The following is a 26,410-nucleotide window of genomic DNA, read 5'->3' on the forward strand; positions in this document are numbered from 1 at the left end:
CCGCAGCGAGCTGGGACAGAGGGGTGGGACTTGAGTGGGTTCTGGAGGGATAGTTTGACTAGAGTGATAAGGAAGAAAATGGAATAAAAGCAGGGAAAGCCGATGCATGCCAGGGGGCCATGGGGAATAAAGTCACTCTGTGAGGCGGGTTCAGCCCTGGAGCTTCCTTCTCCTAAGGCCCTGAATACCTGGGCTAATCTGTCCCCCTCCTGCCCGTGGCCTCTTATAATGGTCAGCGGTGGGGTGTGGGGCGGGGGACTGGCATACAAAGGAACATCAGATTCACTATTTTCCTAGGAGCTATGGGTCTGAGGCTGGAGTGAAAAAAATCACAATGAAAGCTCTTGCTCTGAGAAGGCTGTCTGCCCCAAATGTTACATGCATCCACGTTTCCCACAGACCATCTTACTGCATGTCTTGTCCCTCCTGAAGTTCCTCGGTCTATAATTAAGAACTCATTATTAGGACTTAGTGCTGTGATGAGAGTTTTTCATGCACTCAGTTCTCCCCCCCGCACCGGGAGGTAGGTGCTGTGACCGTCTGCCTTGCATGGCAGGACCCTGAGGCACAGGGTGGTTAAGCAACGTATCCAGGGTCACAGAGTTCATGGCCAGGGGTTGCTCTAGGAAGCTGGCTCCTCCGCCCACAGTTACCTAAACCCTGAATACTTGGCCTCTGTGTAGAGAGCACCTGGCAACAAAAGGTGGGGGTCGACACCCCTGGAGACCCTACATAGCTTCCCAGGCCCCTGTGGAAGGAAGGCCAGGGTCATGCCAACATTCAAATCCATGGGCTCCTGTCCTCTGCTCAATCTTTTGAACTCACTTCAGCATGACTTTCCTGCTGCTGCTGCTGCCAACTATAGGGAAAAGTACCAGTGAGGCAGGAGGAGATTTAAATGCTGTTTTTCAGGTTCAAGTTCACTTGCTAAACAAACCCTAAGTTTTTGTTAGCAGTGTGACTTTACCACGAAGTGTGTAACTTAAGGGGTTTTATTTGAGGGAGATTAAATTACATGAAGGCAGTCCTTGACGTCACCTCTCAAGATGGCTCTTCACTTGAAAATACCCCGAATGCCCAGCGACGGGGAGAATGCTGACTCGGTTACGGTGTGTCTGGAGGTGGACGGCCCAGAAGCCTTTGCACACGGTGCCGTGGGTGCAGGAGGGCAGGGCGGGTACCAGTGCAGCTGCCTAACCAGAGCAGGTGTGCTGACACTTGAACCATCTGGGCTCGGGACGGCCTGCCAGGGCCAGTGTGAGTCATGCAGGCCCAGGAGCATCTCGTGGGCCCCAGTAGGCAGCTTAAATATTGTCTTCTTATGCACAAGGTAAAACTTATTCATTTTTCACTTGTCCTCTGTGAAGGTTCTTTTTGGCATTTCCCAGGGCCTTTGATTTCACATAAGCAGAGTGTTGAGATTTTGAAGGGCGAGAAATCCTTTCCTTTCTTCTCTTGCTTCATTAACTAAGGTACGTGTCACAAAATGGTTGAAGAGTGTCGACTGTATGAAATGCATGCACTATACACTGAATTAAAACTGAGTTTAGGCGCAATGATCTAGTGAAGTTGTTAAATGCTGGCGCCTTTTAAATGTCATTAACTTGTGTAAGAACCTTTTATTCCCCTCGCCAAATTCTCCACATGGGACATTTTCCTTAGGGTAACTTCTACCCTTCCATCTTGAAGAATAACAAGTGATAAAATAATCATACCTGTCCTGGGTTGTTGCCCCCGGTCCAGTGCAGCTTCGGACCGGTTCTCTGTGAGGTGGCCAGGACCTGGGTGGGGCCCGTCACCAGTGGTCAGCTTTCCCAGAGATTCCTGGCATGATGACAACAGCAAGTCTCTGTCAACAATGTTCAGATTTTCTGCATGCTAAGACATCATGTAAGACAGTTGGCTTGGGAAAATTCCAGAGCCCTGGACCAGGAGCCACAAGATCCAGACTCTGGGTTTCATGCCCACTAGACATTGCGCGGCCCTGTCACTCTTCCTAACTCTCAGTTTTCTCAACTTTAAAATGTGGGCGATTTGGGAAATGTACATCAAAACGACAATGAGATATCACTTCACGCCCCTTAGGATGGCTACAATCAAAAAACAGAAACAACAAGTGTTGGTAAGGATGAGAAAAAATTGGAACCCTGTGCATTGTTGGTGGGGATGTAAAATGGTGCAGCCGCTGTGGAAAACAGTATGGAGGTTCCTTGAAAAAATAACAATAGAATGACCATACGATCCAACAATCCCACTTCTGGGTCTATACCCCAAAGAACTGAAAGCAGGGTCTTGAAGAGATATTAGTATACCTACGTTCATAGTATTATTCACAATAGCTAAATGTGGAAGCAATCTGAGCTGATGAATGGATAGATGAATGGATAAGCAAAATGCGGTATACGCACACAATGAAATACTAGCCATAAAAAGGAAAGAAATTCTGACCCATGCTACAGCACGGATGAGCTTCGAGGACATTACGCTACGTGAAATAAGCCAGTCACAAAAAGACAAATATTATACGATTCCACTTACATGAGGTACCGAGAGTGGTCAAATTCATGGAAACAAAGTGAAATGGCGGTTTCCAGGGGCTGGGGCGAGGGCCGGGGCATTGACTGTTTAACGGGTATAGAGCACCCATTTTCCCAGATGAAGAGTTTCGGAGAGGAATGCAGTGATGGCGACTGTGTTCATACCACTGAACCACATGCTTAAAAATGGTTAAGGTGGTAAACTTGTATTATATGTATTTTACCACTATTTAAAAAAATTGGGGGAAAAATGGGGATAAGAAGACTTGCTCTAACTCAGATTTAAAAAAAAGACGATTAAATAACAGTTATAAAACAACATGCATCACACAAAAGCCTATATCGATGTAAGGTATTATTATTATTATATTGAGATATCCAAGACTGTAAACTCAGCTCCTCAGCTTGGTAGGTAGGGAGATAAATGAAATTGACATTTAATATGTGAAAACGTCAGTTTAGCCATGTGTTAATTGCTTTATCTTCCTTCCTTCTAATACTTACTGTAAAAACATTTAAAGACCCACTTGCTAAAAAGTTAAATCAGGTTTATTTGAAATTTACCCTCTGAGTTAAAGTGTCATAAAGTGGCCCAAAGGTGGCAGCAGAGGAAAGAAAAGAAATGGATAGAGTGTCTTTCAGCTACTCTTGTAAAAAAAAAAAGTCCTTTAGCTGCAGCCATGCTGCCCTGAACGTGCCTGGTTAGTACTTGGATGGGAGACCACCTAGGAAGACCAGGTGCTGTAGGCATAAAAAATTAAAAAAAAAAAAATCATTTAGTAAAATGTCAATTATCTGCTGAGGAAAATCTACTTGGGGTTTAACTCAGTTAATCTTACATTGACCAGTAAGGCATAAATTTAAAAACAAGAGTTCTGGAACTAGATCGTGCACTTACAATACTGAACAAGCACCTCTAAATATCACTGAATCGTACACTTTAAAATGTTTAATTTTGTTATGTGAATTTCAACTTTAAAAAATGTTAAATAAAAATAAGACAACCATTTTCCAAAAGATTATTTTTTAACTTCCAATATTTGAAGCTAAATACTTTAGGAGAATGTACTCTATTTTCTTCCTCATGTATAAATAAAATCAAATTTTGGAACTAAAATTTTTATGAGAAAAGTTAAACTTTTGTACAAAAGTTTTAAATGCTGTTCAAAACCTCTTATTTGGAATACTAATTCGCATTTTCACAGGCCCTTATTTTAATAGATATAAATTATTATGAATAAAAATGCCAACTTGGCTTTACATGGTTGCTTGTAGTTGATAATTTTTAAAAGAAAGGGTTTATGTATTAGTCGAACACTGCGTTTTAAAACACACTTGCTAGTTGGAGCTAATAATATTTAGGGGGCGGAAAAAAGATGTGTGTTTCTACTTTTTCTTTAAGGTTAACAAAACCACTTCTGCCCAGTACAGTTTTTATGACTATATTTTCTGGGTCTATTTACATGTATGTTTATATAAACCAACTGAACATACATCTTTATAAATACGGCCTCACAAGTCATCTCAGATTCTTTGCTCAGACAAAAATCATTTATGTTGAGATCTTTAAACAATGTTAGTCTCTCTTACTCTCTCCTTACTAAAGTGGAGAAATACTGAAATTTTTTAAAATGAGCAATTGGATAATTTTGGGCCATTCTGACATAGGTGTGACCAAGTAATAACATACACAATATTAACTTGCATTAAATGTGGCATAGTTTCCATGTGATACTCATAAGGGTATGAGCAGCTGTAATTACACATAATCACTGTAGAAAGTTTGAAAAAAGATCACTCAGAACCTTATCAATAGGAAGTAATCACTGTTGCCCTACATTTGATGGTCACCCCAACTCTGTGACATGATCAGGGCAGAGAGCACCACCCCTATTTGGCAGTCCAGACAACTGTGGCTCAAAAAATTCAATAACTTGCCCAAGTGGTCACCCAACTTGTCAGTGAAGAGGCTGGTACCAGTCCCAGGGTGTTCCTTCACCCGCCTCGCACCCCTCCATCATCAACCACAGGCCCTGTGCACAGGTAAGAGAGCCAGTCTATCTTTCGGCCAAGGGATCTATGACTCAATACCCGGGCACTTTCCCCCCGCCAACCTGCTGACATATTAATAGGCTCCTGAGTGGCCTGTGTACCGAAATGAATGCTTGTTAAATGATAATTGTCCAACCATTATCTTTTCTTTCAGGCAGATTATCCTATGCCTGAGAACACACTCCATATTTGTCCACACTTAGTATTCACTTAGATTCCCAAGTAACTAAGAAAATCAGTTACCTTCTCCACAGTTCCATCTGGCTGAAAATCAGTCACGGTCACTTGGACTGAAGTGGCCTGGATTTTAGAGTCCAGACCGCATGAGTCATTAGCTCCATCAGTCGGGTTTACTCTCTCTGAGCCACTGGGCCTGGCCTCAGCCTCCGGCCTCTTGCAGTGTGGGCTGACCCTGGCCACTGGTTTGTGCCTAGACCCTAGGCTTTCATTCTTCTGCTGGGGGGACCTGGGGCTGTCTGTGCTCACCAGGCTTTGAGTACCATATTTATATTCCAGTTTGGGTGAACTCCTTGATCCTGATAGTTCCTTCCTCCCCAAGCAGCCAGAGCCACCCTTGTGGGCCTCTGCAGAGGCCAGCAGGTTAGCTGCATGGGAAGGAGTGTTCCCCACGCCCCTTAGAACAGTCTCCTCCAAGTCCAATGAGCTGCCAAGGAGAGGCACTGAGGAGGCCTTGCTGACCAGTGTTTTCTGGGGATGTGCCTCTTGGTTATTCATACCCATGACCTTGATAGAAGTCGTTAAGATAGGCCTAGAGTTGTCCTCTGTCAGAGGCCTGCTGGGACCCGGGAGGGTCCCTGGGAGGGAAACACAGTCCCCTTCGCCATCGAACTCTTCTTCATCGCTGGCATCGTCGCCATCATAGCAGCCCACTCTCCTCTGGCGGAGGAGAGGGTTTCGGAGGACCTGTGGGCTTCCAGGGAGACTGGTTTGTCTGGCAACTGTCACTTGCTTGTGGAAGAGCCCAGAGCCCCGCTGGCTTCCCAGAGACACAAGGCTGTTGGCTCTGGCTTTTCCTGGTTCCTTGTGAGCTGGGAGGGAAAGAAAAATCAAATTAAATAGTTTCCCATTCGGCCCGATCTTATAATTTAACCCCTGAACATTTCCACAATTGCCAGTAACACACCCTCTGGCCATTGGGCACCAGGCTTAAATGATATGGCTTCTTGAAATCTGCACAGAGCAGACAGCCAGCTTCCCTTGCTCCTTTTCCTGCTTGGCCTTCCTTTTTGTGTTTTTATGTCGTGTACTTCAACCTCTGGATTGTTTAACTTAAACATGGGTGCTGCCTAGAGACAGAAATGCATAATTCGTCACCATCCAAGATGCCTAACACATTGCTTGGGTTCTAGATGCTGCTGCTGCTGCTGCTGAGAATTCCTCTTTAGGAGGATGCCTGGGGACCAACAAGTGCTGCACGCCTGGGCCTTCTCATCACCTGAGGCCCTTCCTTCATCTGCAAAAAGCGGGGCTTCATTAACGGGGCATGTAAGCTCCTAGAGTCTGTGGTACAGTGAAGCCTGAGATTACAGTCTCTAAATAAATTCCAACCAGGGAAGGGACACATGGGCTGCCCAGCACACTCTTCACTTCTTGCTAAATGTCGTGAATAATTTACACGTGCTTCCACCTTGAAATGTTTCTATCAGAGCCTAGAGTAAGCTCATTGGCTTCTCCAAATAAGAGCCAGAGTGGTCATCACCTGCCTCTCCGAAGATGGGTATTTTCTTCGTCAGGCATTTGGGAAAAAAAAAAAAAAAAAAGAGCCACACCAGCAGAAGTCTGAGAAATCAGGATGGTTCACATCGGATCATTATCTCATATCAAGAGGATAATCAGTGAGATTAAAAAAAAAAACTGATGACGTCTGTTTCTTGAGTTTTGAATCTTTCACTCACTGCTTTCTAAAAAGAATTAAGTTAGGGCCTAGGGAGGGACGGGACCTGGCATTTGGCTAGGATTCCCCTAAAATATAAGGCCGTCAAATCCTGATTCGATGCCATAAATTTCAAGACGACACTAGGGGCACAGCATCTGCGGGGGAAGGGAGCGGCCAGTTGTTAACACTGGGCTGCAACCTCTAAGCGCAAACTCTGAATTTAGTTGGGGTGGGAGGACGGCTTCTGCACAACCACAGCGTGGTTTCCAGTTCTCTTCCCATCTTATACCGCTGAGACACTTAAACCAGTGTGGCCAGAGTCGGAGAACAGCCCCCACTTACTGGAGGCGCTGGGCGGCAGGCTGCCGTCCTCGGACGTGCTGCAGCCACTTCCCGTGTGATCCTCGTCCTCGGAGCCTGCCACCACGAAATCCGTCAAGGGGCCTGGGACATCTTGGACAAAGTACTGGGAGAGTTCAGACTCGGAGATCAGGGAGTCCTGTTGAAGATAACGTTGGATGGCTTAGAAGGTGCCTCAGAAGCGATGATTTTAAGCAGTGATTACTTTCTAACTTTCCAAGAACACTTCGTTCTATCTGTGGTCATCTGAAACAGCTGTGATAGTAAACGCTCACTTCCATTTACTCTAGATGGCTCAATTAAACAATTAAGGAATAAAAAGCCTATGATTGCTACCAGACGTTAAGATTTTTTTGGGGGGAGGGTGGCAAATGTTTGGCAATGATTAGAAAAGCCACAGCAGCAATATATCAACTCTCCCAGGAAGAGATAGGAAACAGAATGAAATTCCAAGCCACTAGTTCAGTCTATTGATGAAACAAAAAATGGGAGTTTTTGCTCTCCCTCTGTCCATTTTTTTAATATATTTACTTTTTAGGCAAGGCAACCCTTGGTTGACTTCACAGATTACAAGGACCTTGTCAGTTTACAATCAACAATTTTTTTACTTTTTATGCCTACAGCATCTGGTCTTCCTAGGTGGTCTTCCACCCAAGTACTAACCAGGCCCAACCCAGCTTAGCTTCCGAGATCAGACGTTGGGCTTGTTCGGGGTGGCATGGCCGGGGTGGCATGGCCGTAGACCATGGACTGTGGCTCCACTGGGGCATGAACCCAGGACCTTCTGTGTGTAAAGCGGACATGCTAACAGCTAAACTATGGAACCACGTCCTGAAAAACAATTTTTCAAACTGCAGCTCAGTTCTTTTATTGTGTTGCTCTATTCTTTTCCTAGATGAATATTTAATAAAAGAAACATACATCGCTATACTTGTTCTCAAATCAGCTTTGTGGCCATTTCCTGTGCAAAGTGGCCAAATGACTCATGGACAGAAATATGGGCTGGGCCCTCAGATCTGACAGATGGGCTCCAGGAATCTGTTTTGTGGGCCAGCTGAGTGAGGCAGCAGTGCACCTTGACTCACCTTTTTTCCAAGAGAGGGACTCTTCAAGGGGGTACCTGTTGGGGGAAAAAAGTCACCATATTGTCAAAACTATGAAGCTCAAATCCTTACAAATAGGCACATCCTTAACTAGAAAAGGAGGAGCCGAACATATTAAACAAAACCCTCCTTGCTTGACTGGCACCGATGGGCCACGTGCACAGGTAGAGACATGCACGCAGTCTGCCTGGGTACCTGCTCCCCATCCCGTTTCACCTCCCAAGATTCTGCTCACGCTTCAAGCCCTAACTCAGATGCTACCACTTCCATAATGATCCCAGCTGGAAATAACTTCTGAATTGTAAAAGTATCTTATACTATTCACATACATAGCATAATTTAATCATAAGTGGATGCATCTCAATCTCCCTCCCTCGACTCTTTATGCATAGGGCTGAGACCTTCACTGATTTGACCTAGGAGTGCTCGGCATTGCAAATCCAGGAAGTGTTCAGTGATATTTGCTGAATGGACTGAAAGATGAATGAACAAAGGAACACCACCCGAGAAACTCAATAAGGAACTAGGGAGGGAGTTGAATATCTATTTCAGTTTTTAGTTAAGGATAAAAAGACTTTAAATTATACGCCATAAGCAAAAAGGTCTTGGGCATGAGGATCATGGTTTAATAAAACCTTTTATACATGACCGAGGGGATATGTTGGCATTATGAGAGGACAGCTTTCAGGCATGTCAGGAGAATGAGCTGGTTGAATAAAGAGCCCATTACGGCTGTGTCCACTTTAAATATATTAATTATGGATGTGAATAATCGGGGTATTTCATGGTTGCCAAAAAATCCTATGCCTTCCTTTCTCTCTGACAACCAGTAACTCATGTCTCAGTTCCTTTTCCTCCCGTCATCAATCTTCACATCAGTAATATCTCAAGTTCAGACGTGTCTGCAGAGTCCCTTTAGGTTTCTGCTCTACAGGAAATGTTACTTTTAAAACTTGATGCAATGTTTCATATTTTAAATTCATATGAAATTCTTACTATTTCAATGCTTTCCTGCCTGAACTTTTCCACTTAAGAAGCGGGGAAAGCATGATATCTGCAACCCCTATTATCGTTCTGAATTTGAAACTTTTAATTCATGCAAAGAAATCCCAGGTTTGGGGTGGATACAACCCCGCATCTGATATTTGGGTATCACTTCATTTTCACCTAGAACATTTCAGATGAATTGTACATATAAACACGTGAAATACGAATTCATTTTTTTTTTTTTTTGCAAATTATCTTAAAGTAGTATAAGAAGCATGAATGATTAGAACTTTAATAAAGCACATTAAGTAACTGCAGAAATCGAAAATAGCAGCTAAGAGAGCATAGAATCTCTCTGACAGCTACTTCTGCCAAACCTGGTAATTACAGAGAATCCATCAATATTATGGGGCTGGGGGGAGCGGGGGAGGGCAGGCAGACGGGCAGGGTGTGCCTCGTGGGAGAATTAAATGACTCTTCTGAATGCTGAATGAAAATGTGCAGTTACGGTACCTAAGCCAGGAGAGGAGTTGGCTTCTTTGCTCTCCTGGTAAGTGCTGCGTGCTATCACTTCATCCATTTCCTGCTCAGAAACCTGATTTTTAACAGAAAGCACAAATTAGATGGTTTTAGTTATATTTCCCCAGTAAAAGTAGCTAGAACCAGAGTAAGAGGTTGAGTAGAGACAAAGAGGAAAATCACAGGGCCAAGGATTCTGATCACCCTTTGAAGCAGTCACTGAGGGCGTATAAGAAGTAGAGCTGGGTCAACTGACTGCTTTAAACAATGTATTCAAAACAAGACCTTCAATTGGTTCCCAAGTTCATTAATCCAAGTATTCAGGTGCTATAGTTACCAACAACATGGCTGATATCCTCCCCTCTCTGGAACACTCACTTCTAACTTTTTCCTAAACGTTAAACAATTTCAAACCTATACAAAACTTGCAAGGGTAGTACAAAAATAGCAAGCAGACTCTTCACTTAGATTCACTATTTTTTAACATTCTGCCACATTTACACACTCATGCTGTGTTTACACACATGCACACACTACTAAAACTTTTATTAAACCATTTGGGAGTTACTTGCAGACATCATGAGCCCTCACCCATAAACATTTTAGCATGCATCTCCTAAAAACAAGGACATTCTCTTAAATAACCCTGGCATTATTATCAACTTCAGAAAATTTGATGTTGATACAAATGACTGTCCAATATATATTTTATGTTCCAATTTAAACAATTGTTCTAATACTATCTGTCAGGAATGCTACTCAAAGTGTGTCTGGAGACTGGAAGTAGTTCCCAGAAAGTTTGATGCCAGCCTGCGATGAGGATTTTCCTTGAGAATGCAAATCAACACTCTGCTTTCATCAACAGTGTCTTGCCAGGAAAAAAATGTCAACTGAACTAAATGATGTGCACAGTGATGTAACCGATTTACATTCTGGTGCAAGGTCCTTATCTTGCTATGGACCTTTAGTGAACTGTCACTGACCAACTTCTTTGCATAGTAATACTTTTATAGATTTTTTTTGTTTGTTGTTTTGGTAATCAGAATTCAGTTCAGGATCTAGTTGTCATGTCTTTTTCGTCTCCTTTAAGCCAAAGCATTCTGAGCCTTTGTCTTTTATGATACTGATATTTTGGAAGAAACCAGGCCAGTCCAAACCCTCAAAGGATCTGCCTAAGAGTTTTGTCATGCTTAGATTTAGATGACTTTTTTTTTTTGGCAAAAAAACTAAAAAATTGTCTCCTCAGTGCATCACAGAGGCACTTAGGGTCAGTGTGTTTCATAATCGCTAATAATTTGGATCACTGGATTAGGATGAAGTTCACCAGATTCCTCCACTGGATTTTTTTTTTTTTTTGGTTATTAGTGAGCAATCTGTGAGGAGACTGATACTATGTCAATATCCTGCTCCCCTTTTCACTCAATGGTTTTAGCATCATTGATCATTCTTGCTTAGATCAATTACTATGATGAAGTTTTCAAAATAGTGATTTTATAACTTTTTTTCTCTTCTATATTTATGGGTATCATGGTAGATTCATGGATTTTTTTCTCTCCATCAGTTGCTATCCATAACTGTCATTATTCATGGGAAGATTTTTGAAAAGCCCGATACATGCTAAACTATGAGATAGCTTATATAGTTTCTTTTTTAAAGGTAAGAGTATTTTAAACTTAGAATAATTTTGTGTACTGAAGTAACATTTAGCATAAATAATATATTTGAGTAAGCACAGCAATTTGTCTTAATAAGTATATAAATATTTCTATATAGGATTCAGCATTACATGTGAACCTAATAGGTAAATCATAATTGCATTATGGTCTTTATGTAGTACTGTCTAGTAGGCTTTACAGGAAATAAAATACGTACATTTACATGCACACAGGCATATACATTCTCTCTCTCTCTTGCCCTTTCATAAAGCAAAGAGTAGTTTCATATACATGAGCCAGGAATATCAGCTAAAACAGTGGTTGCAAATTTTTCTTGATTTTAGACTTTCAATATTTGCAATTGTTTTTCTAGTGGGAGAAAAATGGTTGGAGTGTGAAATAAGTGAAAGATTTCCTGGGTAATTCTAATCGTGTTGGAAGCCCCAGTACCAATTTAAAATGGACTTCTATTACTTTCTTCTACTTAATGTAGGCTAAAAGATGCTACCTGAGCAGGTCCAAATCTCAGCTTGTCTAGACCTAGAGAGTCTGAATATCCCAAGCAGGCAGCCACTGCTCCAGTCATTATGAGAAACAGAAGGAAAGAAAATCCTTGTGGTATTTCTCTTGGAACAACATAAAAACTAAGGAAGCACATACATTTAGTATCAAAATGTACTACTGGCAGGAAATGCTAGGATCAGTGGTACAAAAATACATTAAACATAAAATGGAATCTTGACCAAAAGAAAACTATAGTATGATGTTACAACTAATAACACCGTATTTACCTAGGGAGAAACGTGAAAACTATTACTGAAATGGGGGTTCGCTGGACATATCTTCCACACCATCGGGACGATCATTTTATTGTGGCTAAAAACATGAATCAACCTGTGTGTTCAATGGGACTAAGGACCGCAGTCCATCAGGACTACCATGTTTTGCACAGAAATGCCTTTTTTTTAAATATATATATATATATTTGACTGTATTGGCAAATTAAGCAGATGCTTTTGGGCCAAGATAATAGGGACCTCTGAACAAATCATGACCTGTGTTATGCTGTAATGGATTTTGAAGTCAGACATGCCTTGAAGCCATTAGACTGCAAACCACTGAGAACTTAACTTTCTATAATCTTGCTGAGGGATGTGTTAGGTCAGCCACAGCTTATTGGACTGTGTCCTAAGGTGGAAGGAGGTGTGGCCATGTGGGAGGAAGAATCCAAGAGAGGACCCTAGAGGAAAGGGCTAAGACTGCTCTAGCTGTGGCTATGCGGCAAAACTGTGTTAAAAGTGACCCGAAGAGAGGCCATGGCCGCAGGAGGGGAACAAAGTAGAACAGATTCCAAGGGAAAAGGTCAGGACTACAGAACAGAACGGGAAAAAATGGGAAGTGACAAATAGGAAAGAAAAGAAAATAGTAGAAGCAGGACTTGGTGTTATATTAATGATATTTACTCAAGGAGTTTTTAGATAAAACATTTCTGAGAGTGTACACAGACAAGAGAAAACGATCTGGGGGGAAGAAAAGTAGTGGAGTTGACTTTGAATCAGGCTAATGACAATCTCTGTCCAAGCTCTGTGCTTGACATCACCTTGCCAGAGCAAGGCATGGGGTCACAGCTTGATAGCACTTACTTGTATTGGGGAGAACCGGTACCACAAAGGACCACCACTGAGATACTAAAAATGATGCCATCAAGTTAATACACTAAAGAAATCCAGATGTGGCACATGAGAGAACCCATAAGGTCTTTTGGCACAGACTTCTTACTCTTAAAATGTCATACAAGTCTATGAAGTACAGCAGCCTGGGACCATTTAGGTATAATCGAATAACACTACAAATAATAATACAAAGTGGGTGATGGCCGGCCATGACAGGTATAGGAACAACTGATGTTCTTAATAAGCATTCTGAATTGTTAAAAGGAGAGACTTAAATTTCGTAAAATATAACCCAAGTACAATGTTAGAGACAAGCTAATTTTACGATTTTCACATCAAGCACTCAAAACAAGTGCTCAAAATGGGTTGAGTTGAATTTGCTGAAGTGTCCTGTGGTTACCTTAAAAAATTAAAAGCAACTGCACGAGTACAGAAGAAATAACCAAATAACAGCATAGGCCAATGAGACAGGGGCTATGATTATCTGCAAGTTTAATATGGGTCAACAGTGTGATATCAATGCTAAAAAAAATGTAGTGGCTCTTAAGCCTCAATCACAGAAGTGTTCTGCTCAGGTCAGGAATAGCCTGGACAAACCATCTAGTCTAATGCTCTCAGATTTTCTTTATGCAGAAACCTAAAGAAATTGAGTGTCTCACCAGAGATCAAACAGCCAGCTGGCGGGGGTGGGGGGGTGGGGGTTAATCATAACTCAGTACTCCTACTTTCTACCAAATTTTAAATTCACCAATAACAGTGTCAAAATTGTCTAATAAAATTTTCTAAGAGTGTGAAGATGAAGAAGTCCAGATCGATGTCTCATTCCCCACGCGTACCAGCTACCTTGGCCATTGCGTGGCCGTAGACTGATTCCCATCCCCAGCTGGGTGAACTGTCCCACCAGAGTATGCATCATCGTTGGAATATATGTGTCACTGTCACTGCTACTGGACAAATAGCCAAGCTGTCTTCCCATACTCAGAACAGTATGAAATATTTCACCTTTGGATTGGGGTGCCGACCGATGACAAGACGAACGGGTCCTGGGGGGCATTTGCTCAAGATGGCGTGGACTTTGCTTAAAGCAGCATGGCGAACGTTAACGGAGTTCACTTCCAGGATTTGATCTCCACGGCTAGGGGTAAAACATAATCAGTACTTGTGGTAACAGTTAGGTTTTTACAGGATTTCCTTCTAGGAGAGGTTTATCATACGAGATCTTTTAAAAATACTTTAAAGAGGCAAATGATATCTTGTCATCTTTGCATACGTGTAAAAGAGCAACACATTTATATAAACACTTTAGATTTTAAATGGGCAGAAGTCATTATGCATATCTACTCGCATTTTCAGAAGTAGTAAAGTTAAATAAAATGGATAAAAAGGACAACGAAGGCTACCATTTGCTGAGCACATAGTATATGCCAGGCACTATGTACGGGACAATTTCCATAACGATGTTTGAATAGGTATTATTCCCATTATGTAGATAAGACTGCAGGCTCAGAGAGGTCACCCAGATGTCTCACCCAGACTTCACACACTGTCGAACTCAGGGCTACCATTTGATACCATTTGATCACCATGTGACATCCCCTTGACCACCATCAATTTCTTTTTTCCTACCATCTTGAAATGATTATTGTAATATAATTTAAGGAGGAAATACCTGAAGCTCAAAGGTTACCCAAGAATTTGTAAAAATGTTTCAAATTTGAACAAATGAGAAATTGAGGACAAGATGCCCATTTGACTTGAAATTACAGGGAAAGTACTCAGTAGAGAGAACAAAGACTCTTTATATGGGGTTTGAAGAATGTTCATTTGGCAGGCTCCAGACATATGGAACCATTCAAGAAAGAAACATCATCTTGGGATATCATTAAAGGATTTTTTTTTTTTCCTGAGGTTCTAAAAGTATATTTTCTTTAATGTACTTTGGATGATTTGCTAAATTTATTTTCATATGGAAATTCACTCTGAAGATTAACTAAAAATATAATATAATCTATTAACAGGGCCCAAAAATGGCAACCTCAAGGAATGTCATTTTGACAATTCCTCAACTGCTCAAGGACTTAGAAGCTTATGGGGAGAAAGGTGATACTGTTTGCATAGAGTGCTTTGTGTAATGCGTGTGCATTCTTGTGAGGGTTAGGTGGGCACAGGCCCATTGCAGCTACCGTATAACAGAACACCTAAGCATGTCTTGTATAAACAGAATACCCATGCTACAACCCAGCTAGCTGGATTCAGAAATCAGACACGCAGTGATTTCAGGCAGTAAGCATCTAGACATCACCACTCAAAAAGGAATGGAATAACAAAAAAGGTTAACGAGATTATACTTCATAATAAAGGCCTCCCGTTTAAGGGTATGATTCCAGCACTCTCTCCTCTTCAGTGATTCTGAACCATTACGAACTGTTCTCAGCATCTCAAATAAATTTTACATAACGAAATATAACATAAAGTATTTAGATAATCATAGATAAGTACATGAAGTTGTATTTTGTCAAGTTTCTGAAACTGAACTTCTGTGTCCAAATAGAACAAAACAGGTAGGGAGAAACCAAGATCCAGAGTTCACTCATTCAACCAAATTTCATTTATATTATATTAGCTTTTCATCTTTGGAGATGCTAATAATTACAATCCTGGCTATATTTCTGCAAATGATAAAAAGGATTAGAACGTCCTGAAGGAGCGTCTTAGGGTAGGCATCTCATGTGTGCATGTAGCCATGTGTTCACACACAAGCCAGAGCAGTGTACTGTCAGGCCTACAACGAACCTCAGATTGCTCTCCATCTTGGCCACTGACCCTGGGGCAAGGCTGTGAATGTAGATGCCCGGAGGGCTGTTTTCCAGGGCGAGGCAGCAGGCACCAATGCCCAAGCCAACTCTGGGCTCTGCAAAACGCCAAAAAAAAAAAGAAGCATGAGTGATTTGAAACTGCGTTCATGTATATTCAGAGCAATAACCATTTATTTTTCGACCAGACTCAAAGTAAATCCCACTTTTCTTTGTCCACATTGCCTCATTCTGTTAATGAGTCCTTGACAGAACCAGGCGCTAACTCTGGACTATGAATTAATCAGTGGTCCATTCTCTGCTTAGTCTAAAGGGTCTCTCAAATCTGTTTTTGGAAATAGGCAGAGTCGAAGTAATAGAGTTTATTCTGGATACACAACTTAAGGTTTTCTTTCACCTCTCTTTTTAGCAACTAATCTCTTGGTTATTTAATTGCCCCTCATATTTCTACAGTGGGTGGAGAAGAAAATAACGATGAAAAGCAGTCAGATGTGGTGATGACTCATGACTTAGTTACTGTATATAGTGTCAACTGTATTCCTAACTATAATCTTTTGCTCTTTAAGATTTTATATGGGTACTAGAATTAAACTGGGCAGTGGCTTTTTTAAACATGAGTTTCTCAAAAAACAGTGACTTATCTGGGGAGAGCTTAAAGGATTGTGTGTTATTCCCTTCGCTTTAGTAAAATGACTAAAATCTCTGTTTTTGATCCCACTGTCCATTTAGAGAAGATCACATGATGTTGGTAGTAGAGTATTCCAAAGGAACAATTCACAGAAAAAAAAAAACTAACACAAAAAGTTAACCTAAGAACAGATAACAAACTGCTACTTGAGAGAATGTAATGAAAGTGGCCAACAGCTGGTATCACCTTTGTTGAGCGTTACTTCCATGACAATTCTATCCTTGGGCCCAGGGGCCTTCCGACCCAGAGAGGAAGAACTGCTTTCATCTGAGCCTACTGCTGAGGTTCCCCCGCTGGCATTGAAGTTTGGGGAGCTGGATCTGCTCATGTGTGTGGGTGTCGAACAGGGTGTGAGGCTCGGGCTCAGTAACTTCGTGCGTACCGTTAAGACAAATAATCCACTCCGGATTTGCTGGGAAAACAAGAAGAAAGTAAGGCTTAAAACATTCAGACTATCTCTATGTCAACAGCTGAAAAAAATAAAATAAAATCACCAAACCCAAACCAGAAGGAAATTAAGAAAAATGTAAGAAGATAACAGAGACCAATGAGAAGGTTATTACCTTAAAAGTATGAATAGCTTCTTGAAACGTCAAGCCCTTTATTGGTATTCCATTTACATCTAGGATTTCATCCCCTAGTAACCAAGTAGGAGAATTACATTAATGTCAAGCTTTAATTTACTGGAATCGAACTGTTCAATCTGTACTAGAATAGAATACTACGTAGTCTCTGATTTACAACTCCATAAAATGAATTTTATTATTCCAATCCACTTTCATTAGCTTAGCTCCCAGGAATGTCACAAAATGGGACAATTAATGACAATGCATATTCTTTTGCAGTAATTTTCTATTTCCATCTTTAATTAAGACAATTATAGGAAGCATCAAGATCTTATTCTTTCGCCACGGCCAGGTTTGATAATAGATGTCCTTTGTTTAGAGATCAAACTTCAAAAGCTGCATCTCAAGTCCTTCCTCAGAGTCTTTGTTTAAAAATTTAAACCCTTTGGCAATGAAGCACGAACACATACAACATGTGAGAAGCCATTCCTGTATTTGCAGAAAGAGAAGCTCTGAGCCCCTGGAGAATCATCATAGAGCGTAAGAATGGTTTCAATAATTGAGACAAAAAACTTGTGAGGTATTATTTAGGAATAGCAGCCCACAGTCTAGATGCCTGGTCTTATTGATGATGTTCCAGATTCCCAGCCATTAAGCTGACAAGTTACTATATGCTTCCATCTAAAAGATTACTATGAGTTAATCTCAAATTACGCATGTGTTCTCTTTCTTCCTCCCCACCCCCTCCATCCTAGACTCATCTTCAACCCCCAAAAGGTACAGTCAGGTCATTTTTCAAGCTGTTGATAGTGTCTGCTGGGAATATAAAAGAACTTGGACATCCTGTTGACTTATCAGAGCTTCTTTCTAGTTTGTACTCTTGTAACGTGGCCTGTTTTTTAAAATAACAGTTCATCCAAAAACTACAAAGGGGCCTCTGAGAAAAGAACGGATGAACCTTGCACAGCGGTGCAGGACAGAGGAGGGGCCTCCCTTGCCTATAGCAAAGTGCAAAGCAGCATAACTCACACTCCCTCCTCTCATGGACGGCTGACCCGCGAGCACACTGCGATTCGGATGGAAGGAATCCTGTAGGTGAGTTTAAGAATGCGGCAGTGTCCCGTGCATTTGTTATGTGCCTTCTCTTTAATGCCATTACAGAAGTTGTAAAATGAGTGAAAGAATTTGTTTAAAAAATCACCTGGCATAACCAATTACTCAAAGAGATGAGGTTTCGGGTTTGTTTCCCCACAGGAAGAAGGTGGAGACATTAAAATGACTGCTCGTGCTCTTAACAATCTTTATATAAGATTTGAAAAAGACAGATCGTTCAACAGGTTGACGATCCATTCCAATAACTTGCATTTACTGTTAATGAATACAGATGAAAAAAAGAAATAGGAAGAATCAGGTGCTATTAACCTTTCCTAACTATTGATTTTTTCTCCCATTTTGCTCTATTCTACCAGCACTGCAGGATGAATTTCAATCAGGTGAACACATGGCACATCCATTATAAAAATGCTCTGCTAGAATTTTACATTGTTCTGAAAGGAGATACACAAACACCACCTGGGAGTTAATTGTTCCTCTAAGAGAGAAAAATAAATATTCTGCCATCAAAATATTAAGCTTGGTCACGTTTTATCATTAGTATACAGGCTTCTAGGGTCACTCTGCCTGAAAAAAAAAGGAGACTCCAAGTCAATCAGTTGAAAAAAAAAAACAAGCCTGTTTAATACAATAGCACCTATAGTCTGAGAAAACCGAACTGAACAGTTTGAATAGAGATACTGTGATTTAGTCATTTCATGAAGGAAGTATATTAATAAAAAGAAAAAATCAGAATTCATGAGTAAATTCTGGGGATCTAATGTGCAGCATGGTGACTGTAGTTAACAACACTGTGTTATAGCCTTGAAAATTGCAGACAGTAGATTCTAAATGTTCTATACACACACACACACACACACCCACATACCCCCACCCCTGGTCATTACGTGTGGCGATGGAGCTGTTCGCTAACCTTACTGTGGCAATCATTTTATAATGTATTAGTGTATTGACTCATGTTGTACACCTTAAACTTACATAATGCTATATATCAATTATATCTCAGTAAAGGTGGAGGACAAAAAGCACTTGTTTTTGCGTGTCAAAATGGTAGCTGTTACAGAGAACGCAAAAGATGTTTATGTGCTCCAGCCTTGAGGCAAGAATGGACCACAAAATCTCAGGAATTTTTAAGGCAAAGAACAAGATCAAGGACCAAGGAGACAAGGTAGACATGTAAAGACCCGAGTAAAAATACCAAGCCACTTTTCACATGATATCTAATTTAATCCTCACAACAACGCTTCGAGGTAGGTATTAACACCTCAAGTTGACAGCTGAGGATCGTGAAGCTCGGGTTACATCAGTTGTTCAAGGTCATAATGTGGTAAGTGTTGCAGTCAGTCCAGGTCTACTGGACTCCCAAGTCTACCGCATCAGCTGTGTGTCATTCATTTCACGTCCTGCAAAGGGGCAGATTCCCATGGAACCAAAGCTCGCCGCCACGGAGGACAACTGAGGAATAAAGAGACTTTTTCCTACCTTCTTTAAGTCTTCCATCCTCTGCAGCTGATCCATTTGGGAAAATGGTCTTGACAAAAATCCCCATCTGTCCTCGGATGCAGTCTCGACCACCAGCAATGCTAAAACCAAGGCCCTACACCCAAAGCAGGGGTCCAGGTTGTCATTTCAGTATTTAACTGAGGGTGCCCTTCCCATTGCAGTGTTTAACTGAGCTGTCCTCCCTAGCCAGGCTCAGAGTTAAGGTAACTAGCTGTAAAGTCAAGTTGTGTTCCCTTCTCCACTTCTCAGATCTATTGGCGTTGTGCTAGCTATGCATGATATTAAAGACAGAAAGTTTTAGGTTGAAACATAAAAATGCCAATATTTGACAATCTTTGATTTCCAATAATGGCAATTTTACCTGGATCAATGAATAGCTCACGAGAGTCATTTCACACTATTTAGGTGCCACATCTGTTTTATTCTTTTGTTTCGGTCTTTCTATTTTGTGTAATATCAAAATGGATATTATATAATGGATTTGTATAATATCAAGTTATATGTATGATTTGCTTTCTGGTAATGGCAATACCATGAAATTCATTTAAAAAGATAACTAGGAATATTCCCCCAAACCACAGGGTCTGCTTTTCTCGCAATAGTTGGAAAGGTTGGGGCGTTCACTCCACCTGGAATTGTGCCCTAGCTGCCAGGTATTGGTGACTCCTAACATCACAAGGGCAACACAGGGTATGACCCTGTCACTTGGGGGGGTCCACAGGAAAGGGTGCCCGAGAATCCACTCAAATCCACACAAAGGCCACTTAAGCGTCTTACTTTTTATTTCATATAAAAACGACAATAAGAAAAAGTAACCGTTTAAGAGTATATGCTAACGTTCACCTGGAAGGCAAAACGGCAGGCAGAAAAGAGCTCACCTTGCCTTTTTCTTTGTACAGTCCGATGATAGAGATGACCGACGGCCGAATGAGTCTCCATGGAGACTCCACCTGCGTGGTGCTTAGGGAGCGGGTGGACTTCTTCACGATGTGGTATTCCTACAAGTCAGCACATGGCAAGTCAGAGAGAGTCTCGTTTATCCTTCTGTGGCCTCTGGCATAAAAATACATTGATTTTGGAAACTTCATTGTCTTTTGGGTTAGATAGCCATTTCTCTCTGGTCCATCTCTGATCCAACGGCTTCAAGAAAGCTGATTACAAATAACACTGGAGGAATAGCCCCTTCAGCAACAGACTGCCACGCCTTCCTCCTCCCCGTGGAGAAGAGCTTGGAGGCTGCGAACACCTGGTGTTTCTTTCCTTGACCGTACCCCATGGATCCTGCTTCTTGCTTTCTGGGATAGAGTCAGGAACCAGCAACTCAAGGCCTCAGGGAGGTAAGATGACCAGCCTGGGGTCAGGTTCTCCTTCAGAAGTCATCAATTGCCCCCACCCCAAGTTCACAATCATGGTTAGAAAGTATCTCACCATTTTAAGCTTAACTTATTCACTCGAAAACTTAGTAAGCCCTTGTTTCTTATAAAACCCAAACTGCAAACCCAGATAACTGTTATTCCGTATAAAACACCCCACTGAGAAACCGTAGCAGCTTTGGTTCTGATCTCACATTTGGACAATAAAATATTTTCCCATAAGCCACACTTTCTCTTTCTGGCACGTAGCAATGCAAACCTTGATTTCTTTTTCCTGTCCATCATCCACAATGTACACACGTGTAAACTCGGTGTACTATTTATAATATAAACAAGAGATGAGTCTATTGCTAAAGCATTTCTAGTCTAGCTCCTTGCTATTCTTCTTAGAGTAATACAATTTCTTAAATGATGGATGTTTCGGCATAAGCAAAAAAAAAAAAAAAAAAAAAAAAAAAAAAATCACCTCGTGTTTAATATGAGAAAAGAGATATCAGAAATAATTTTTATCCTTGGAGTATTCTATGCATTCAAAGGTAGAAACGACATGTCTGCTAATGATATTTTTGTATTCCTGGCAGCTTAGAACAATTATGGTAGGCAGTTTTACAAAATATCTGCCAGCTATGTGGGCCTCCCAGACTCAGATTCAATAAAAAAAAAAATGATGTTGGCTTGGCAAGGTTACTGAACTTTTACTGATATCACTATGGAAACAGCCAGATGTGGCCCATGGGTTTTCAGCCCTTGAATCCAGAGGTTCGTGTGTGGACTCGTAAGGGAACTCTTTCTTTGATCCCCGAGCTCCAGCAGCACCTCATCCCATCTCCTTTGGGAACCAGTGGGGACCAGAAGCCTGCCTGCTCTACTGTTCTCTCAAAGAGTTTGGGGGTCCCCCTGCACTTTCTAGACCTGTGTTATGCAATGGGGCAGCCACTAGACACCTGTGGTTGTCGATATTTAAAATAAGACGAATTAAAATTAAAAATACATTCCTCAGTCTCACTAGCCACTTTTCACATGCTCATTAGGCACATGTGGTGACCACGTTGGCAGTTCAGATACAAAGTATTCCCATCTCTGCAGAAAGTTTTATTGGCTAGCTCCATTCTAGATAATACTTTTTAGTGGATAAAGACAGAACAAGCAAAAAGAAAGGTGAATCCTGGGAGAAAAAGAAAAATGCAGAAAATAAGGAGAGAAGAAAAGAGAAAGGATAATTTGAAGAGGGAAAAAAAAGTCTTTTCTCTAAATCTTCACTAGTCTGTTTCCTGGTTCCCGGAAGCTGGAAGCAGATATTTCTAGGCTATATAAATATGGTCGGGTTTCCTCAGCAGGTCAGTTAAGAAATCACCACCTCGGTGCCAGATGTCCTTGGCCACGATGGCAGTAAACCCTCTCTCATCTTCCACACTAAAACAGCCCGACAACGTGGCTTCCCTACCACTTTTGGATCTCCCGGCTCTGTTGATCCAATGGATCATTCTGAGCAGGCCACAGATTTGTCTCTAGGGATTTTCACCAGGTCCCAACCAAGGTTCCTACTCTGTTTTCTCTCGGTGCCCCAACTCAAGTTGCGTTTGGGTGGATTCAACACAAAACAGACTGATGAGCAACTGCCTCTGAAATGTGGGTACCTTTCATTCTGTTGGTCAGACAAAACTTTCTTCACAGTGATTGAGACTTATCACTTTGAGCAAAACACCTTGCCTCTGAGATTCAGCTGCCCTATCTGTAAAATGATGATGACACATTACAAGTAAGGGCCTGACCCAGGTGTCCTGCCCAGGTCCTTTAGAGCTCTATAATGTGTGAGTCTCCGAGCATTCATAGGTGTCATTACTGCCACACCCTCCTCTCCTCCATCTCTGCTTCATCATAGGTCTGGGCAAGATGCCAGTGGTTCCTCTTGAGCCCTCTAGCTGATGGTACTTGGGCTCAAAGAACACTCCGCAAGTTCCCCAGAGACTGAGCCTGCCTCCGACTTGGTTGTGAGATGTCTGCCCAGTTATGACTGGATTGAGGACAATATAATTGAGAAGCCCGTTTAGCATTATGGAGCCCTGAGCATTTATGGGGACAGGCTTTAGAATATTAAGATCACCACCTACTTCATCTCTTTCTGCAGCCCCCTCTGCCCCTGGCTATTTGAGTCACTACCGTGTAACAGGCAGGACCCCAGGCACAGGATAGGTACATACGCATCCCCTCCTCTCTCACACAACCCAGCATCCACCCACTCAGTTGTTAAACTGACACCTGACATGCCCACTCAACACGCGATATTGGTTCACCATAGACAGAGCAGTGCAACTGTCTCCTGGCAGTTGAAAGCAGTTCTTGGTTCCAAAACACACAGTAAGAAGAGAATCAAGATGCCAAGATCCAACAAGGGATTATTTTTCTCTCCTGTCTTCAACTATTAGGCTGACTTCCTTCTAACCCCGCTGGATGGACCTCACTCTCTGTGCTACAATCTGGTCCCAAATGCTCCTGGCTCACCTGGACGGGCGGTTCTTCAGAACATGGAAGCTCGTGCTGGACTTTGAAAGAATAAAAGCAAGCCTCGAGACCTGGAGTGGAAACATGTTCTTCTACCCTTGATGGGTCAACTGTGACTGCATGAGAACGTAAGAGGCCCCGTGGGATTGGACTACCTGTGCTGTGCTCGAGTCCAGTAGCTGGGGAAGAGAGTGCTTTCTGCCGTCTCGGGAGACCTCCAACATCCTGGCCCGGGGGTCCCCATTTCGCACCATCAGCTCATTATATTCTTCAACAGACTCTAGACGGTGTACACCCCCTTGAAAAAACACGGGGCAAAAAAGACATGGCTTGATATGGGGCAAAAAATTCTTCAGAGCATACAAAGGTGTAAACCTGCTGCATTTATACACAGTCACGGTTTTCAGAAGACCTGGTGTCCAGTTCTTTGAAAGCACTGAGCTCACTGCCTTCTACCGTCAAGCTCTGCATAAGCTAGGTGTGTGCTGTAGACATGAATGCCAGATTACGAAGAAAGTGCCAGTTTTTAAAGGGACCAGACTACGTAATAAGGGCAATGTGTATGTTTCATCCAAGTAAGATGTAGCCTCTGGCAGCTTATTGGCAAGGCAATAAACAGTAATGAGGATGCTCTCAGTGGATGGTTTTCTAGTGATGCAAGGAATATCACTAGATACTACTGTGGTTGCTATGGTTCTTCTGGTGGGGCAGATGCTATTTTTTTCAGGTATGGTAATAACTTTTGAAAGAAACTTTTTTATTAAAGTATAACAACTTACAGAAATGTGCAGAAATCATTAATGTACAGTTTCATGAAATTTCACTAAGTGAACGTACAAATAACACCCAAACCAAAAAAAAAAAACAACCCAAAGCCCCTTTGTACCACTAACTCACCTAAGGGTAATTATTATCCCGACTTCTAACATCATGGATTACTTTTGCCTATTTTCAAACTTTATATAAATGAACACATACAATATACACTTTTTAAATGTTTGGTTTCTCATTCCTTGCTTTGTTTGTGAAATACCACATCTTATTGCATGCCAATAGTTTGTTCATCCCATTTCTAGATGCTACTTCGTTGTATAAACATATCACAATTTACTTACCCATTCTATTGCTGATGGACATTCGGTTTGTTTCCAGTTTCAGATCTAGAACAAGGGTCAGCAAATTCTTTTTGTAAAGGTCAGACAGTCAATGTTTTAGGCTTTATGTGCCACACGTAGTCCGTGTTCCATATTCTTTAAAAAATGTTTTTACAACCCACTAAAAAGTTAGAAAGCATTTCTAGCTCGTGGGTCATACAAATACAGCCATAGGTGGTAGTTTGCTGACTCCTGATCTACAATATGCTGTCATTGAACATTCTGGTACTTGTCACATCTGTCGGATGCAGATCTGGGAGTGACGTTGCTGGGGTACAGGTATATATGCACCTTTACCAACACTGTATCACCAGCAGGCACGAGTCCTAGTTTCTGCACACCTGTGTCACATTTAACAGTGTCAGTCTTTTTAATTTTATCCACTCTGATGGACATAGAATGGCGTTTCTTTGTGGTTTTCAGTGGACATTTCACTGATGACTAGTGAGATTGATCTTCTTTTAAAATACTCACTGTCTGTTTTTCTTTTGTAAAGTTGCAAAGTGCCTGCTCAAGTCTTTTGCTCATTCTTTAATTGGGTTTCTGTCTTTTTGTTGTTGATTTACAGATTTTAATTTGTTGTTAGTATATTTTGGATATTTGGATAGACCATGGGATCTATGTATTACATATATCTTCTCCGTGTCTCTAACTTGCCTTTCCACTCTCTTAATGGTATTTTTTGATGAGTAAAAGTTCATAATTTTAATGTAGTATAATATATAGATTTTTCCCTTTATGGTTAGTATTTTGTTTCCTGTTTAAGAAATTTATATAGTAACAATTTTTAAAGACACTGTTATCAGTACTTCCTTTATATTATATGCTGTTTTAAAATAAGATAATTTAAGGAAATTTAATTTTAAATGATAGCTTTAGTCATATTACAATGTTTACATTACATACTATATATATAGCTATACACACGTAGATTCTTTGGAATATCAAATTTTCCTAGATCATGTAATGTTTCATGTGATGACATTAAATTTCAATTTACCTAAAAATTTCTAAGTTTTTCATAAAACAAGATGATTCTGTACTCTTTTAAAAATAATATATTGATGTTTTAATAGTGATGAAGAGTTAAAATAGGGCTGATACAGTTATATTGAAGTGAACATCACAAAAGGTCTGGTTTTTCAAAAGCTAAATATTAACTTTATGATACAGGTTTTCAAACACCTGAAATTCCTTTTGAGAAAGAAAAATTTCCATTTAAAAAGATCACAAGCCTAAGGCATTAACAGGGATAAATCAAAAATAGCAAAATTAAAAGGGAATCCTACTGGCAAAAAAGAAGGCACGAAGTAATGAAAACTCAGGTTAGAATTTCAGAAAAAAAGGTTCCATGAAATCGCTTTAGTCATTTTGGAGCCAGGCTGGGCAAAAATCATAGCAGAAATGGCTGGAACCTCTTTACAGACCCTTCTTAATAATTCACGACGAGATTAATGTTGGCATGCTTACTCATCTGAAAAAGATTTATTAGAAGAAAATTCCTTTTGAGCTGACAGGGAGGCACTTGCATAAACAGACAAGAAACCACGTACGGCAGTGTGTGTAGATGATGTACTGATGGGTGAATACCAGAGTGGCTCACTTTAAGAAAATAGGAAATAAATATCCAAGTTTACAGGGCAAATTAAGAACTGATCCCATTAAAAGCTTCTGTATTCAAGTGTCTTTAGACTGAACATATATCACAGCACTGAATGTAGACCCCGTTCCTTAAGCCTCTTTAACAGGCCTTCGAATTGCCTTTCCAGTCTGATCTCCCACTACCTGGCTACGCGAAATCACTGCTTTCGCCTGCTGATTCTCAAAGGAGAGGATTTGTCCTCCACCTGCACCTTTTCCAAAACTGGGGAGCACATAAATAATAGTCGAAGTTTCGCCCAACTTTGCCAGCACC

At 41.2% G+C, this 26,410-nt stretch overlaps 1 protein-coding gene across 2 annotated transcripts in view; it reads right to left on the bottom strand.

The window, feature by feature from the left end:
- Positions 1-26,410, bottom strand: part of PDZD2 (PDZ domain containing 2) — a 162,542-nt gene that overhangs the window by 13,503 nt on the left and 122,629 nt on the right. For both annotated transcript variants that reach the window (XM_025043535.1, XM_025043536.1), the window contains 12 exons: positions 23,497-23,639; positions 20,345-20,464; positions 19,446-19,560; positions 16,848-16,921; positions 16,471-16,696; positions 15,577-15,694; positions 13,786-13,918; positions 9,450-9,531; positions 7,932-7,966; positions 6,829-6,985; positions 4,833-5,638; positions 1,716-1,824 (listed from right to left, as the gene is read on the bottom strand). In XM_025043535.1, coding sequence (XP_024899303.1) covers positions 1,716-1,824; positions 4,833-5,638; positions 6,829-6,985; positions 7,932-7,966; positions 9,450-9,531; positions 13,786-13,918; positions 15,577-15,694; positions 16,471-16,696; positions 16,848-16,921; positions 19,446-19,560; positions 20,345-20,464; positions 23,497-23,639 — 2,118 coding nt within the window. The remainder of the gene's footprint in view (positions 1-1,715; positions 1,825-4,832; positions 5,639-6,828; positions 6,986-7,931; positions 7,967-9,449; positions 9,532-13,785; positions 13,919-15,576; positions 15,695-16,470; positions 16,697-16,847; positions 16,922-19,445; positions 19,561-20,344; positions 20,465-23,496; positions 23,640-26,410) is intronic.

The sequence above is a fragment of the Pteropus alecto genome, unplaced genomic scaffold (genome assembly GCF_000325575.1).
Source record: "Pteropus alecto unplaced genomic scaffold, ASM32557v1 scaffold152, whole genome shotgun sequence".
Lineage (NCBI taxonomy): Eukaryota > Metazoa > Chordata > Mammalia > Chiroptera > Pteropodidae > Pteropus > Pteropus alecto.